The 12,889-nt window shown below is 42.6% G+C and overlaps 1 protein-coding gene across 1 annotated transcript in view; it reads left to right on the forward strand.

Annotated features, from left to right (window-relative positions):
- Positions 1 to 10,291: 10,291 nt before the first annotated feature.
- PPM1E (protein phosphatase, Mg2+/Mn2+ dependent 1E) overlaps positions 10,292 to 12,889 on the forward strand; it is a 206,401-nt gene continuing 203,803 nt past the window's right edge. The window contains exon 1 of the mRNA XM_047756864.1: positions 10,292 to 10,892. Within this exon, the coding sequence (XP_047612820.1) occupies positions 10,444 to 10,892 (449 nt within the window). The 5' untranslated portion in view covers positions 10,292 to 10,443. The remainder of the gene's footprint in view (positions 10,893 to 12,889) is intronic.

The following is a 12,889-nucleotide window of genomic DNA, read 5'->3' on the forward strand; positions in this document are numbered from 1 at the left end:
GAGGTCCAATCAGAGCTGCAGCTGCTGGCCTGTGCAATAGCCATGGCAACACCATATCCAAGCCACATCCATGACCTATGCCACAGTTTCCAGCAGCTCTGGATCCTTAATCCACTGAGCGAGGCAGGTGATGGAACCCAAATCCTCATGGATACTAGTTGTGTGGGGTTTTTTTTGTTTTTTTGTTGTTTGTTTTTGTCTTTTCAGGGCTGTACCCAAGGCATATAGAAGTTCCCAGACTAGGGGTAAAATTGGAGCTGCAGATGCCAGCCACAGCCACAGCCACAGCAATTCAGGATCTGAGCCACATCTGCCACCTCCACCACAGCTCAATGCCAGCTTCGTAACCCACTGAGTGAGGCCAGGGATTGAACCCATGTCCTCATGGATGCTAGTTGAGTTTGTTATGCTGAGCCACAACGAGAATTCCAGGATTTCCTCTTTTTTTTTTTTGCTTTTTAGGGCCATACCCATGGCATATGGATGTTCCCAGGCTAGAGGTCCAATTGAAGCTATAGCTGCCAGCCTATACCAGAGCCACAGCAACGCAGGATCCGAGCCACGTCTGCGACCTACACCACAGCTCATGGCAACACCAGATACTTAACCCACTGAGGGAGACCAGGGATCAAACCTGCAACCTCATGATTCCTAGTCAGATTTGTTTCTGCTACGCCACGACAGGAGTGCCAGGATTTCCTCATTTTTTATGGCTGAATAATATTCCTGTGTGTGTGGGTATACACAATAGCTTCTTTATCCATTAATCTATCAGTGGACACTTAGGTTGTGGAACACTCAAATTTCTGAGCCTCAAAGTTCAAATTGCTAAACTTTACATAACTTTATGCAGGTAAATGTCACTATGGCAGTTTTAAGATGAATTCTTTGACATTCCTCCCATCAGGAGGTAGGGTGTATTATGTCACCTTTTCTTGAGTCTAAAATGGGCCTATTACTGCTTTGACCAGTAGAGTATCATGGAAGTAATGCTATTGATTTACGATACCAGGTCATGAAATCCTATGTACCTTCTGTCTTATTCACTGGACCACTCCCTCTTGGAACCCTAGTTACTATGTAAGACATCTGATTACCCTAAGGCCATTGTATTGGAGACATTATATTGGAGTCATTATAGTTGACAGCCCCAGCTGAGCTCCCAGTTAACAGCCAACCTCAACTGCCAGTTTGGTAACACAATCAAATTAATATCTTTTTTTTTTTTTTTTGGCTGCCACTGTGGCATATGGAAGTTCCTAGACTAGGGGTCAAATTGGAGCTATAGCTGTTGGCCTACTCCACAGCCATAGCCATGCTAGATCCAAGTCGAGTCTTTGACCTACACCACAGCTCGTGGCAACACTGGATCCTTTCATGGATACTAGTCAGGCTCATTTCCACTGAGCCACAATGGGAACTCCCTCAAACTAATGTCTTGAAAATGATATACATGTTAGTCATTTTTCCACTGAATCTTTTTCAATATCAATGGAAAAATGTAGAATTTAAGTCTCTCAGACATCTAGCCCTGTTGAGCCTTCAGATGATTTTATCCCTAACCAACTGCGTAAGACTGCAACCTCATGAGACCTGCAAATGAGAACTAACGCCTGAGTCCAGTCAACTTACGGAGCTGTGAAATACACTAATTAGTGGTTTTTGCTTTAGGCACTAAGTTTTGCAGTGGTTTGTTACACAGTGATAGCTAAAATAGCCACTTTCTAAGAGCTGCTCTGGGTGGGTTACTGACTCTTCACAAGTTGTATCTACAGTGTTTTAGAATTTCAGATCTTCCTATAGAGTGTCTTTTAGTTTCTTCTGTTCTTCTTTATTACCACTGACACCATTCTTTTCTGTACTCTCATTATCTACCATTGCCCTAGTGACCTTTCAGCATTCAGTATTTCTTCTGAAAAAATATTTGTACATTAAATCTTTAATTTTTTTAATTTTTAGGGCTGCACCTGTGGCATATGGAATTCCCAGGCAAGGTGTTGAATCAGAGCTGCAGCTGCTAGACTACGCCGTAGCCACAGCCACAGCAAAGCTGGATCCTTAACCTACTGAGTGGGACCAGGGATTGAACCCGAATCCTCATGGATACTAGTCAGCTTCATTACCGCTGAGCCACAACAGAAACTCCCCAAAATTTCTTAAGACAGTTTTCATCATGATTCTTTCAAATTCAATATTTTTGTCAATACTTGGAACAAATAATTGTAATTCCATCTCCCAGTGCAGCTTAGATCTAATCTTGAACTTTTTTCTTTCTTTCTTTTTTTTGCTATTTCTTGGGCCGCTTCCACGGCATATGGAGGTTCCCAGGCTAGGGGTCTAATCAGAGCTGTAGCTACCAGCCTATGCCAGAGCCATAGCAACGAGGGATCCGAGTCACGTCTTCGACCTACACCACAGTTCACGGCAATGCCGGATCCTTAACCCACTGAGCAAGGGCAGGGATCGAACCTGCAACCTCATGGTTCCTAGTCGGATTCGTTAATCGCTGAACCGTGACGGGAACTCCTATATCCATAGTCTTTATACCTTAAAGAGCCATGAAATTATTTTTTCCAGAGATACAAAATTCCAGGATTTTATGTGACACTTTAAAAAGATATTTGGGGGAGTTCTAGCTGTGGTACAATGGAATCAGCAGTATCTCTGCAATACCAGGATGCAGGTTCAATCTCTGCCCCAACATAGTGGGTTAAAGGGTCCCTCTTTGTCACAGCTGTGGTGTAGGTCACAACTGCAGCTCAGAGCTCATCCCTGGCCTGGGAACTCCATATGCCACAGGGCAGCCAAAAAAGAAAAAAAAAATAAGTTTTTTTTGGATAAATTTCCTTGTGGTGCAGTGGGTTAAAGATCTGGCATTGCCGCAGCTGTTGTGCAGGTTGCAACTACAGCTCAGGTTCTGTCCCTGGCCTGGGAAGTTCCATATGCTGTAGATGTGGCCAAAAAAGGATACTTGAAAAATAAGTTTATATGTGAAGGACCCAAGTTTATTTTGCATAGATATTTTAATTTACTGCCTTCGTATAAATAACTGTAATGCATAGTACTATATTTAAGTATACGGAGGATCTTAAATCTTAATAGTCCTCAACTTGCAGAGTTATTGGAAACCACATGTGCTGTATTGGTGCCAGATATGTCATTTATAGATCACTTTTTCATAAGCCAGCAAACCAATTCATATGCCCAAATCATTTTCTTTCTGGAGAAGATACATTGTGTCAGCATGGTTACCATGTGTGGTAATTGATAATGTCTGTGCCACATGGCTTACTTTACCCTTGTCCAACCCAGCTATTCTACCACCTAGGATTACCATATGTTACAGCACTCTAGGTTAATGGAATCATTTCCATCTTCCCTTCTAGTCACAAATGTCATTGTGGCTCAATTCCATCAGCTCCACACTTAGCGAAGAATAAAGTGGTTGGTACTGTCTGGACATAGAAGACACCTTTGTAAGGAGTTTTCAAATTTAGTTGTCTGCTTCCTTTTCCTTTAAAAAAGCAGTTGGAATTTTTGGTGACTGCTCCAAAGTGGGTAATGGACATCTGATGACTAAATGACAACATGGTCAATATCACTGTCACTTTTTGCATGTGTTTATTCTAAGTAAATATATAAAAGGGAATTAAAAATTAGATGATAATAATAAAGATACATTTTTACCACCATAAAGTGCTTTTTGGTTTTTGTAAAGTGAAAACTAGTAGCAAAATATTGAAATGGATATTTTTTTTGGCTGTGACTGCAGCACACCGAAGTTCCTCGTCCAGAGATTGAACCTGTGCCATAGCAGTGACTGCCAGATCCTTAACCCGCTGAACCACCAGGGAACTCCTGAAGTGGATTTTTAAAAATGGAGTCAATTCATTTTAGAAGAACCATTTGTTATAGAAGGAATCACATCTTAGCTATTTATAGTATCTTCATCAGAAATTACCATCAACCCCTGCCTTCTTCCTATTTCATAAGCATGTCATAATTTCAAAAAATTTTTGATTCCTCAAAGAATTAAGCAAGATAAAAACAAAGACTATTGTTAATGGTTAAAACATTAAGAAGAAAAGTTAAAACCTGTTTTGGGGACTTCTTTGCTTTTTAAAACTGATGAAAATTGTGCATATGGGCCTCTTATTGCATGATGTGAATTTTAATTTTGACAGCTGTGGACTGTTGCTGCAGTATGACCATATTAGCCAGTAAGAGAAAAGGAATAAAAATTAATATAGCATTAATATTTTTGACAGGAAATGGATATGATTTAAAAGTTATATATTGATCTAGAATGTGGAAGATGTAGTAAAGTTTTTTTTTTTCTTTTAAGGGCCACACCTGTGGCATATGGAGGTTCCCAGGCTAGGGGTTGAATTGGAGCTGCAGCTGCCAGCCTACGCTGCAGCCATAGCAACTGGAGCTGCATCTTCGACCTACATCTCAGCTCACAGCAACACCAGATCCTTAACCCACTGATCGAGGCCAGGTATCGAACCCACATCCTCATGAATACTGGTCGGTTTTGTAACCTGCTGAGCCACAACGGGAACCCCCTAGGTAAAGTATTTTGAGGAGAAATGAAGATGTTCTTATTTGAAAACAGTTATGTGCTCATTTTTTTCAGTTGAAAGGTATTTCTTTCTTTTTTTTTTTAATGCTGCACTTGTGGCATATGGAGGTTCCCAGGCTAGGGGTTGAATCAGAGCTACAGCTGCTGGCCTACGGCACAGCCACAGCAATTCAGGATCTGAGCCGAGTCTGCGACCTACGCCACAGTCCATGGCAACAGCAGATCCTTAACCCACTGAGCGAGGCCAGGGATCGAACCCGAAACCTCATTGTTCCTAGTTGTATTAGTTTCCGCTGTGCCACGATGGGAACTCCTGACAGGTATTTCTTGCTTCCTACTAATCAGTTTGACAACACAATCAAATTAGTATCTTAAAAAGTACTTATATATTAGTTATTCTTCCATTCAATTTTTACAATATGAATGAGAAATTACACATTTATATATTTGCAGTTTAACATTAGTAATTAGGCCTAGCCTTAAATATTTGCCTAGGCACTAGATCAGAGATATATACATATATATACACATATATATATATCCTCCTCAGTTTTCCCAAATATTAACCTTACATTAGGTACATTTGTTCAACTGATGAGCTAATATTAATACATTATTATTAACTAAAGTACATAGTCTACATTAGTGTTCACTCTATGTGTTGTATGTCCATTGGTTTTTGATAAAACTGGGTGAAAGATCCAGCTTGTCTCTATAGAGGCACCTGCTTGATCCCAGGCCTGCTACAGTGGGTTAAGGATCTGGCAGTGTTGCACCTGTGGCGTAGGTCACAGCTCAGGCTTGGATTCATTCCCTGGCCTCGGAATTTCCATGTGCTTGTGGTTGTGGCTGAAAAAGAAAAAAAAGGAAAGAAAAAAAAAAAAACAAAAGGAAGGTGAAGTAGTGTCTTAGACTGTTTGGCCTGCTATAACAAAAATATCATGGACGTTCTCATCATGTTTCAGCCGTGACGAACCTAACATCCATGAGGAAGCGGGTTTAATCCCTAGCCTTGTTCACTGAGTTGAGGATCTGGCGTTGCAGTGAGCTGTGGTGTAGGTTGCAGATGAAGCTTGGATGCTGCATTGCTGTTGTTGTGGCTGTGGTGTAGGCTGGCAGCTGCAGCTCCAATTTGACCCTAGCCTGGGAACTTACATCTGCCACAGGTGCGGCCTTAAAAAGACACACACACACAAAATCATAAAGTGGGTGGCTCATAAACAGAAATTTCTATTTCTTACACTTCTGGAAGCTAGGAGGTCCATGATTAGGGCTCTGGCAGATTCAGTGTCTGGTTCATAGACAGCAGTCTTTTTACTGTGTTCATGTGTTAAAAAGGGAGAGGGTCTCTCTTGGATCTCATTTTTTTTTTTCTTTTTAGAGCTGCACCTGTGGCACATGGAAGTTCCCAAGCTAAGGACTGAATTGGAGCTGTAGCTGCCCTTGTGTCAAGGGTGGATCCTTAACCCATTGAGTATGGCCAGTGATGGAATCCAAATTCTTATGGATACTAGTCGAGTTAACTCACTGGGCCACAATGCAACTCCTTGGGCCTCATTTTTAAGGGCACTAATTTGATTCAGTAGGGCTGTGCCCTCATAACCTAATTACCCCAAAGACCCCACTCCTAATACCATCACCTTAGGGGTTGGGATTTCAACACAGGTATTTCGGGAGAACACAAATATACAGGCAAGATTAGGAACCATCTCTTGGCTGATGGACAAATAGAAGAAGGTGATGTTTCAGAGCTCAAGGACTGGTGTCACAGGCAAAAGCTGGAATCCCAGTAGTCATGTTTAGGGGGAGCAAAGCTATAAAGGAGATGCAGCAAGCATTAAGGCTGAAGTAGGGGACAGGGTAGAAACATCCTGGCTTTTCTCCTTCTGCCTTCCAATTTCCTGCTGATGCCTCCCACTGGTTAAATCTCAGCTGGAAATCAGTTGTCAAGGAATCTAGTGAATGCAGTTTGAAAGGGTTGGCAACCCTACAATACAGAGGGGATCAAGGGAAGAGAAGGAATGGATGTGAGACAAAAAAAGGACTAAACAGTAATCAATTCTTTTTAACTTTTAAAATCAACTTTATTGAGGCATAATTTACACACAATACACTTATATAAAATGTACACTTTGATCAGTTTTGACAAATGAATACATCTGTATAACAACTTAAGATGTAGAACATTCTAATCACCCCACTAAGTTCTGTTACTCCTTTGCCATGAATCTTCCACCCCACCTCATTCCTAGACGACCAGTAATCTGCTTTCTGTCACTATAGATTATTCTAGAATTTCATATAAGTGGAATCATAGGGTATGTACTCTTTTGGATTTTTTCATTAGCATGTTTTTGTGATTCATCCATGTTGCTATGTTTATCTGATTTTTTTTTTTTTGTCTTTTTGCCATTTCTTGGGCCGCTCCCGCAGCATATGGAGGTTCCCAGGCTATGGGTCTAATTGCAGCTGTAGCCACCGGCCTACGCCAGAGCCACAGCAACACGGGATCTGAGCCACCTCTGCAACCTACACCACAGCTCATGGCAACACTGGATCCTTAACCCACTGAGCAAGGGCAGGGATTGAACCCGCAACCTCATGGTTCCTAGTTGGATTCGTTAACCACTGCGCCACGACGGGAACTCCCTCCCTGATTTTTTTAATTGTGTAGTAAGTACTTCATTGTATGAATACATTTACTGTTTGTCCATTCACCTATTGATGGACATCTGGATTATTTCCAAGTTTGAGCATTATAAATAAAACTATTATAAAAATTTATATCCGAGGTTTTTTTATGATGTGTGTCTGTGTATGTGTTTGGTGGACATGTTTTCATTTCTCATGGGTGGATATCTGGGAGAAGGATTGCTGGGTTGTATGATAAACTGCCCAACTCAACAATGTTCTTTAGTCTTACAAATGTCATCATTATCATGAATACCCATGAAAGGACATGTACATCTCCTCCAAAAAGCTAAGGGTTAAGACAATTCTTATGAAAAATCTCAAAAAATCTTAAAAAATTTAAATACACTTGATACATATGCTTTCTATAGCTCAATGTTTTAAAATAGATAGCAAGGTTGTTCTTTTGTGGCATAGCAGATTAAGGATCCAGCGTCGTCACTGCAGCGGTTCGGGTTGCTGCCATGGCGTGGGTTCAGTCCCTGGCCTGAGAACTTCATATGCCATGGGTAGGCCAAAAAAATAAAATAGCAAAAAAGGGAATTAGGGAACTGTAAGAGGAGAGGAACTGAAAAGGAAAGTAAAGCAGTGCAGAAGAATGACTAAAAAGACTTCTTAACAATGGCAAAATCATCCTACACAGCTGCTCTGACATCCCAGCACTGCTGTCAGCAACCTTCTGGCAAAGCTACTCTGTCAAATAGATACAATAGGATCCATACTGATCCTTTGTAAAGGAATATCTTTATTAATATAAGCAAATACACCTCTCATTTATAGTAATATGGAGGTGTAGGCTTTTTCTTTTACTCTTAGTAGTAATGTTTCCCCAACATATAACACTTCCCTTTGATACGTGGGTTGAGTCATAAATTAATGTCACAAATAAATGTCATCCTGATGAGGGAGGCAACTACATTACAAAGTAGGAAGGTGTAACTTGACATGAATTGTTACAGTTGACAGCTATGTACTCTTGAACTAAATGTCAAGTTCATCACGTCAAGTTCTGAGATATTAAATAGTTGTTGGAATGTAAAATTGTGGACATTTAGGTTTGTAGCCTTCTAAGTTTTGTCAGTCTTTTCTAGACATTCTGAAATGGAAATGAACAGGTGGACTGAAAACAAAGACAAATGAGGAGTTTAAAGACTTTCTTGGCATCTCCTAAAGAAGTTGCTCTACACTGGTGATGCTTTAAACAAAACATATAAATACATTTAGCTTGTCTGGAAACATTTATTTATTGGGTCTGTCCATTTACCTTTGAGAGAAAAATAAATAGTTATAGAGGACTCATGTGCATTACTCACTATGTACTTTCTATCATGTATTATTTAATCTCAAATTAGGAGAGACAATGGATGGCTATTTTATATGCCATAATGTACATTAGTGAGCTCAGCCCACTTCTTAAAATAACAGTATCACGTCAGGGATTTAGAATACAGTATTATATGAAAACAGTTGGCAGGGAGATTCCTTCTTCTGCCATTAATAACTGACTAGAAATGGTATTTCAGACCTTAAATCCAACTGAAACCCAGAAACAATAAATGGAGAGAATGGGATGGATATTTTGTGAACATGTTTTTCAAAGTAGAGAGAGAATCACTATGTTTTTGCTCAATTACATGTTGCCATGGACATGGCAGTATGCAGTAATGATGCAGTATGCAGTAATCTATACAGCTGTATAACAACACGGCCTCTCCCTCTCCCACCCCCCTCAGTAAAGCTTGAAAATAATAGGTTTGTGTGTAGTTTGGTAAGAAAATTAGAATAATTTAAAGTTGTTTCAGTTTCAATCTATGAAAGAAAATAGGCTCAGGGGGATGGGGAAAAAGCAAACAAAATGTACCAAAAAATGCATATTATGTAATAAAGTATAATATGTATTATGCAGACACTAAAGAGGGGAGTGCTGGAAAATTGATGGGTTTGTAGTGAAAAGACCTGGATTTAGTTCTTGTTGCATCACTCGCATGTGACCTTGAGCAAAGTCACAATATCTTTAAGGCTTAGTTTTTTCACCCATAAAATGGAGTCATAATAAGATGCTAATGAAAGAAATCAAAGATGACACAAACAGATGGAAAGACATACCATGCTCTTGGATTGGAAGAGTCAATATTATCAAAATGACTATACTACCCAAGGCAATCTACAGATACAATGAAATCCCTATCTATATGGAATCATAATGGTAATATCGCCTACCTTGAGGCGCTATTCTAAGGATTGAAGGGGTGAAAATGACTCCTAAACTATAAAGCCCTTTAAAAAGAGGGCGTTAATGACGTTTTACACTGCCGAATCTTCAGAAGCAGAGAAGAATAAAGGAAGAAGGGTCTAAAAAGGCTTTGGAGGGTGACAACCAGGGTTCTAATTCCAATGCCATGCCTAGTAGCTTTGACACCTTGAAAAAAGAGAATTATTTAATCCTTTTTGATAAATGAGGATACCACCACTTTCTTCACAGAATCAAATGAGAGAACATAGGCAAAGGAACACTCACTTGGTGTTGGATGCCCTCGACCGAACTAATTATTAAATTGGTGTCATCAGTAACAAAAGGTGTTCGCACTGTGGTATCTTTCAGCAGATGAGGATCCTAAGGCAAGGCAGGACAGGTAAGGAAAACAGGTAAATCCAATCCAGGTGGGAACCAACAACTAGACTGGAGAAGTCTTATTTCACTCTTAACCCACTTGAGGCTAGGGTATCCATACAATGAGGACATTCAGAGTTGGAGAGCCGACGAGTGGAGTGCCCTTTCGACTCCATGGACTCGACGGGAGGGACCCTGAAATGCTTAATTAGAGCCGGTTGCCATGGCGACAGTCTCTAGGCAGCGTGGGCTGAGCTCTCGGTAGGGCTAGAGGGTGGGCCGCCGCTGGACCCCGCGTGCGCGCCCGCGACCAACTTTCCCTCCAGACCAAAGAGGGGTGGCGCGCTCCGCCCCCGCCCCCGGGCCGCGCACGTCTGCGCTCGGCGGCGCGCACGCCTGCGGGAGCCCTCTCCAGGCAACCTAGTGCTGATCGCTCGTGCCGGTGCGGCCGTTAACCGCCCTTGCGGGAGCCGGAGACTCACGAGCAGCCCCCTCCCCTTCCTGGGCTTCCCCCCCCCCCCCCCACTTCCCGGTCGGCTCCGGAGCATGAGCAGCGATGGCCGGCTGCAGCCCTGAGGAGAAAACTTACCGGCGCTTCCTGGAGCTATTCCTAGGCGAGTTTCGCGGACCGTGCGGCGGCGGAGAGCCCGAGCCGGAACCAGAACCCGAATCCGAGCCTGAGTCCGAACTGGTAGCGGCTGAGGCGACCGAGGCTTCGGTCGAGGAATCCGGGGAGGGGGCAGCCACCGTAGCCGCGACGGAGGAGGGGGAGCAAGAGCAGGAGCAAGACCCCGAGCCCGAGGAGGCAGTAGAAGAGGAGGCGTTGGCGGCGGCGGAGGGCGAGGAGGAGGCGGCGGCGGCCCGGGGGCAGTCGGCCGTGCCGCCGCCACCGCAGCCCCTGCTGCCGCCGCTGCCCCCGCTCCCGCGGCCGCTGTCGGAGCGCATCACCCTTGAGGAGGTGGAGGGCGAGAGCCTGGACCTGTGCCTACAGCAGCTCTACAAATAGTTAAGTAGCGGGGTCCGCTGGGGGTGGGCCCGCTGTCCCCGCCGGTCTCGACGCGGCTCCCTCGGCCCCTCGAACTGGTCCCTTTTGCGCTCTTCATTCCCTACGCCCGTGCCTGGCGCGGTTGAAAGCGCCCCCGCTGCTCGGACTCGGGCGGTCGGCTGCGAGCTGCCCACGCCCGCCGCGGCCCCCGCGCCTCCCGCCTGGCCCGGGAGCCGCCCCCCGCGTCTTCCCGCCGGGCCCGGGCCCCTGCTTCCCGCTTCCCCACCGCTGCTCACTTCTCGCTTCCTTTCCCACATCCTTTCCCCTTCGTGCCTCGGAAGGTGCTTCCTTCCAGTCTTGAGAGATCTCTGTTCTTCCTTCTGGAGGTTTCCTCCCACCCGGGTCTGTCTTTTTCCCAGCCCGAGTCCCTTGTTTGGCGGCGGAGAGAAGAGATTCCTTTCTAGGCTGAGCTGCTAGGTGCGTCCTGCGTAACCGCAACAAGGATAATAATACCGGCCCTAGATCCACAGGGGGAGAGTCTGGAGTAGATTTTCGGTCTGGCGCCCAATGTTGAAAGTGTGGATGGCTTAATTTACGGAAGCCTAGTATCTTAGTTTAGAGATATTTGATAACTCATAATTGAAGGAGGAAGGAATGGAACAGGGAGCAACGGTTAAGCAAAATTTTACGTGCGAGCCTTCAGGTGAAAGAGTCGTAATTCGTTAAAGTGGAAAACTCTGGCAGGTTTGATAAATTGCAATTAGGCGCAGTATTTTCAGTCCATTAAGTAGATGGGGTAGGGGAGAGAAAGCAGATGGCTTAGCTACACAGATGAAAGTCTAAAATAGAAAGGTCAAGGCTTTGCCTTTCATCCCAGTTCTCATTTTTATGGGCTTGAAATAGAAACGGTTTACAATTGCGAGTCTTTCTAAATGGAATTCTTCTGAAACGACAGAGGAAAATACAAGTTTCTGAAAACACTGGGAAACCTTGGGAATCTTTTGCCATTCTCCTGATGGTTGTAATGAAGGGTGTTACTCCCTGTCTCTCTCAAAAAGTTTACTACTGCAAAATTCACTGCAATTAAGTTCACTTCTTGGATTTTTCTCAAAAACCTAAATTAAAAGAAGGGCCTGGAAAGGAATGTTTTGTCTTCAGCCAACCTAACAGACACCTGATCAAATCGTTCTTCCTGTTAAAACAGAAGCTAGGTAAGAAGCATTTTTTAACTAGCTGCTATAGAAGTGGGCTGCGTTGATGTCCCACACATTATGAGCTATTTAAAATTTAATTTTGAAGTATTGTCTGGTTAGCGAAGAACAAAGCTTTTGGGGGAATATAAAAAATAAAATGGTATGTAATACCACCACCCAGAGATAAACAATATTAAGATTTTAGAGTATTTCTTCCTAGTGTTTGAAACTATCAAGGGCTTATGAAATGTCATTTTTTAATGCTGTATAAAGACACAATACTTTCTACTTAAAATGAAAGGGAAATGTTTAACAAAGTGGAAGAATTTATTTCGGCATCAGGCGAACTCTATTTTGACATTTGTTACCTTTACAAACGCAGTTGCAGAATTAAAGAAACACAGGTCCAGTAAAAAAAGAGAGTCATTAGTTTAGAACAACCATGAATATGTGCCAATTAAGAAGTTTTTTTTAATAAATGTAATTTATATAATGATGATGGCAAGTAGATTGTTTTTCCACATAGAAAGGAAGCAGTATAATTTTCTATATGTGTATAAACTAGAAAAAGTATTCAGATGATAAAATGGCCATCTAATTGAGCACAGTAGTTTAGATTTGAAGTAAAACTAGCAAAAATATAGTTGGAAAATATTATTTCACCTTAAATCAGAAATTTCACATGTATGCTGTGTTTTGTTCAGAAACTATTAACCTGTTTTTATTCAGATATAAAATGGCTGGCTTGTTTATGTGAAGTATCTTTGAGGCTCTTAACAGATTTTAAAAAAACCTCCACAGTTTAAATGCTTACTTTTAATGCT

This window comes from Phacochoerus africanus, chromosome 14 (assembly GCF_016906955.1).
Source record: "Phacochoerus africanus isolate WHEZ1 chromosome 14, ROS_Pafr_v1, whole genome shotgun sequence".
Lineage (NCBI taxonomy): Eukaryota > Metazoa > Chordata > Mammalia > Artiodactyla > Suidae > Phacochoerus > Phacochoerus africanus.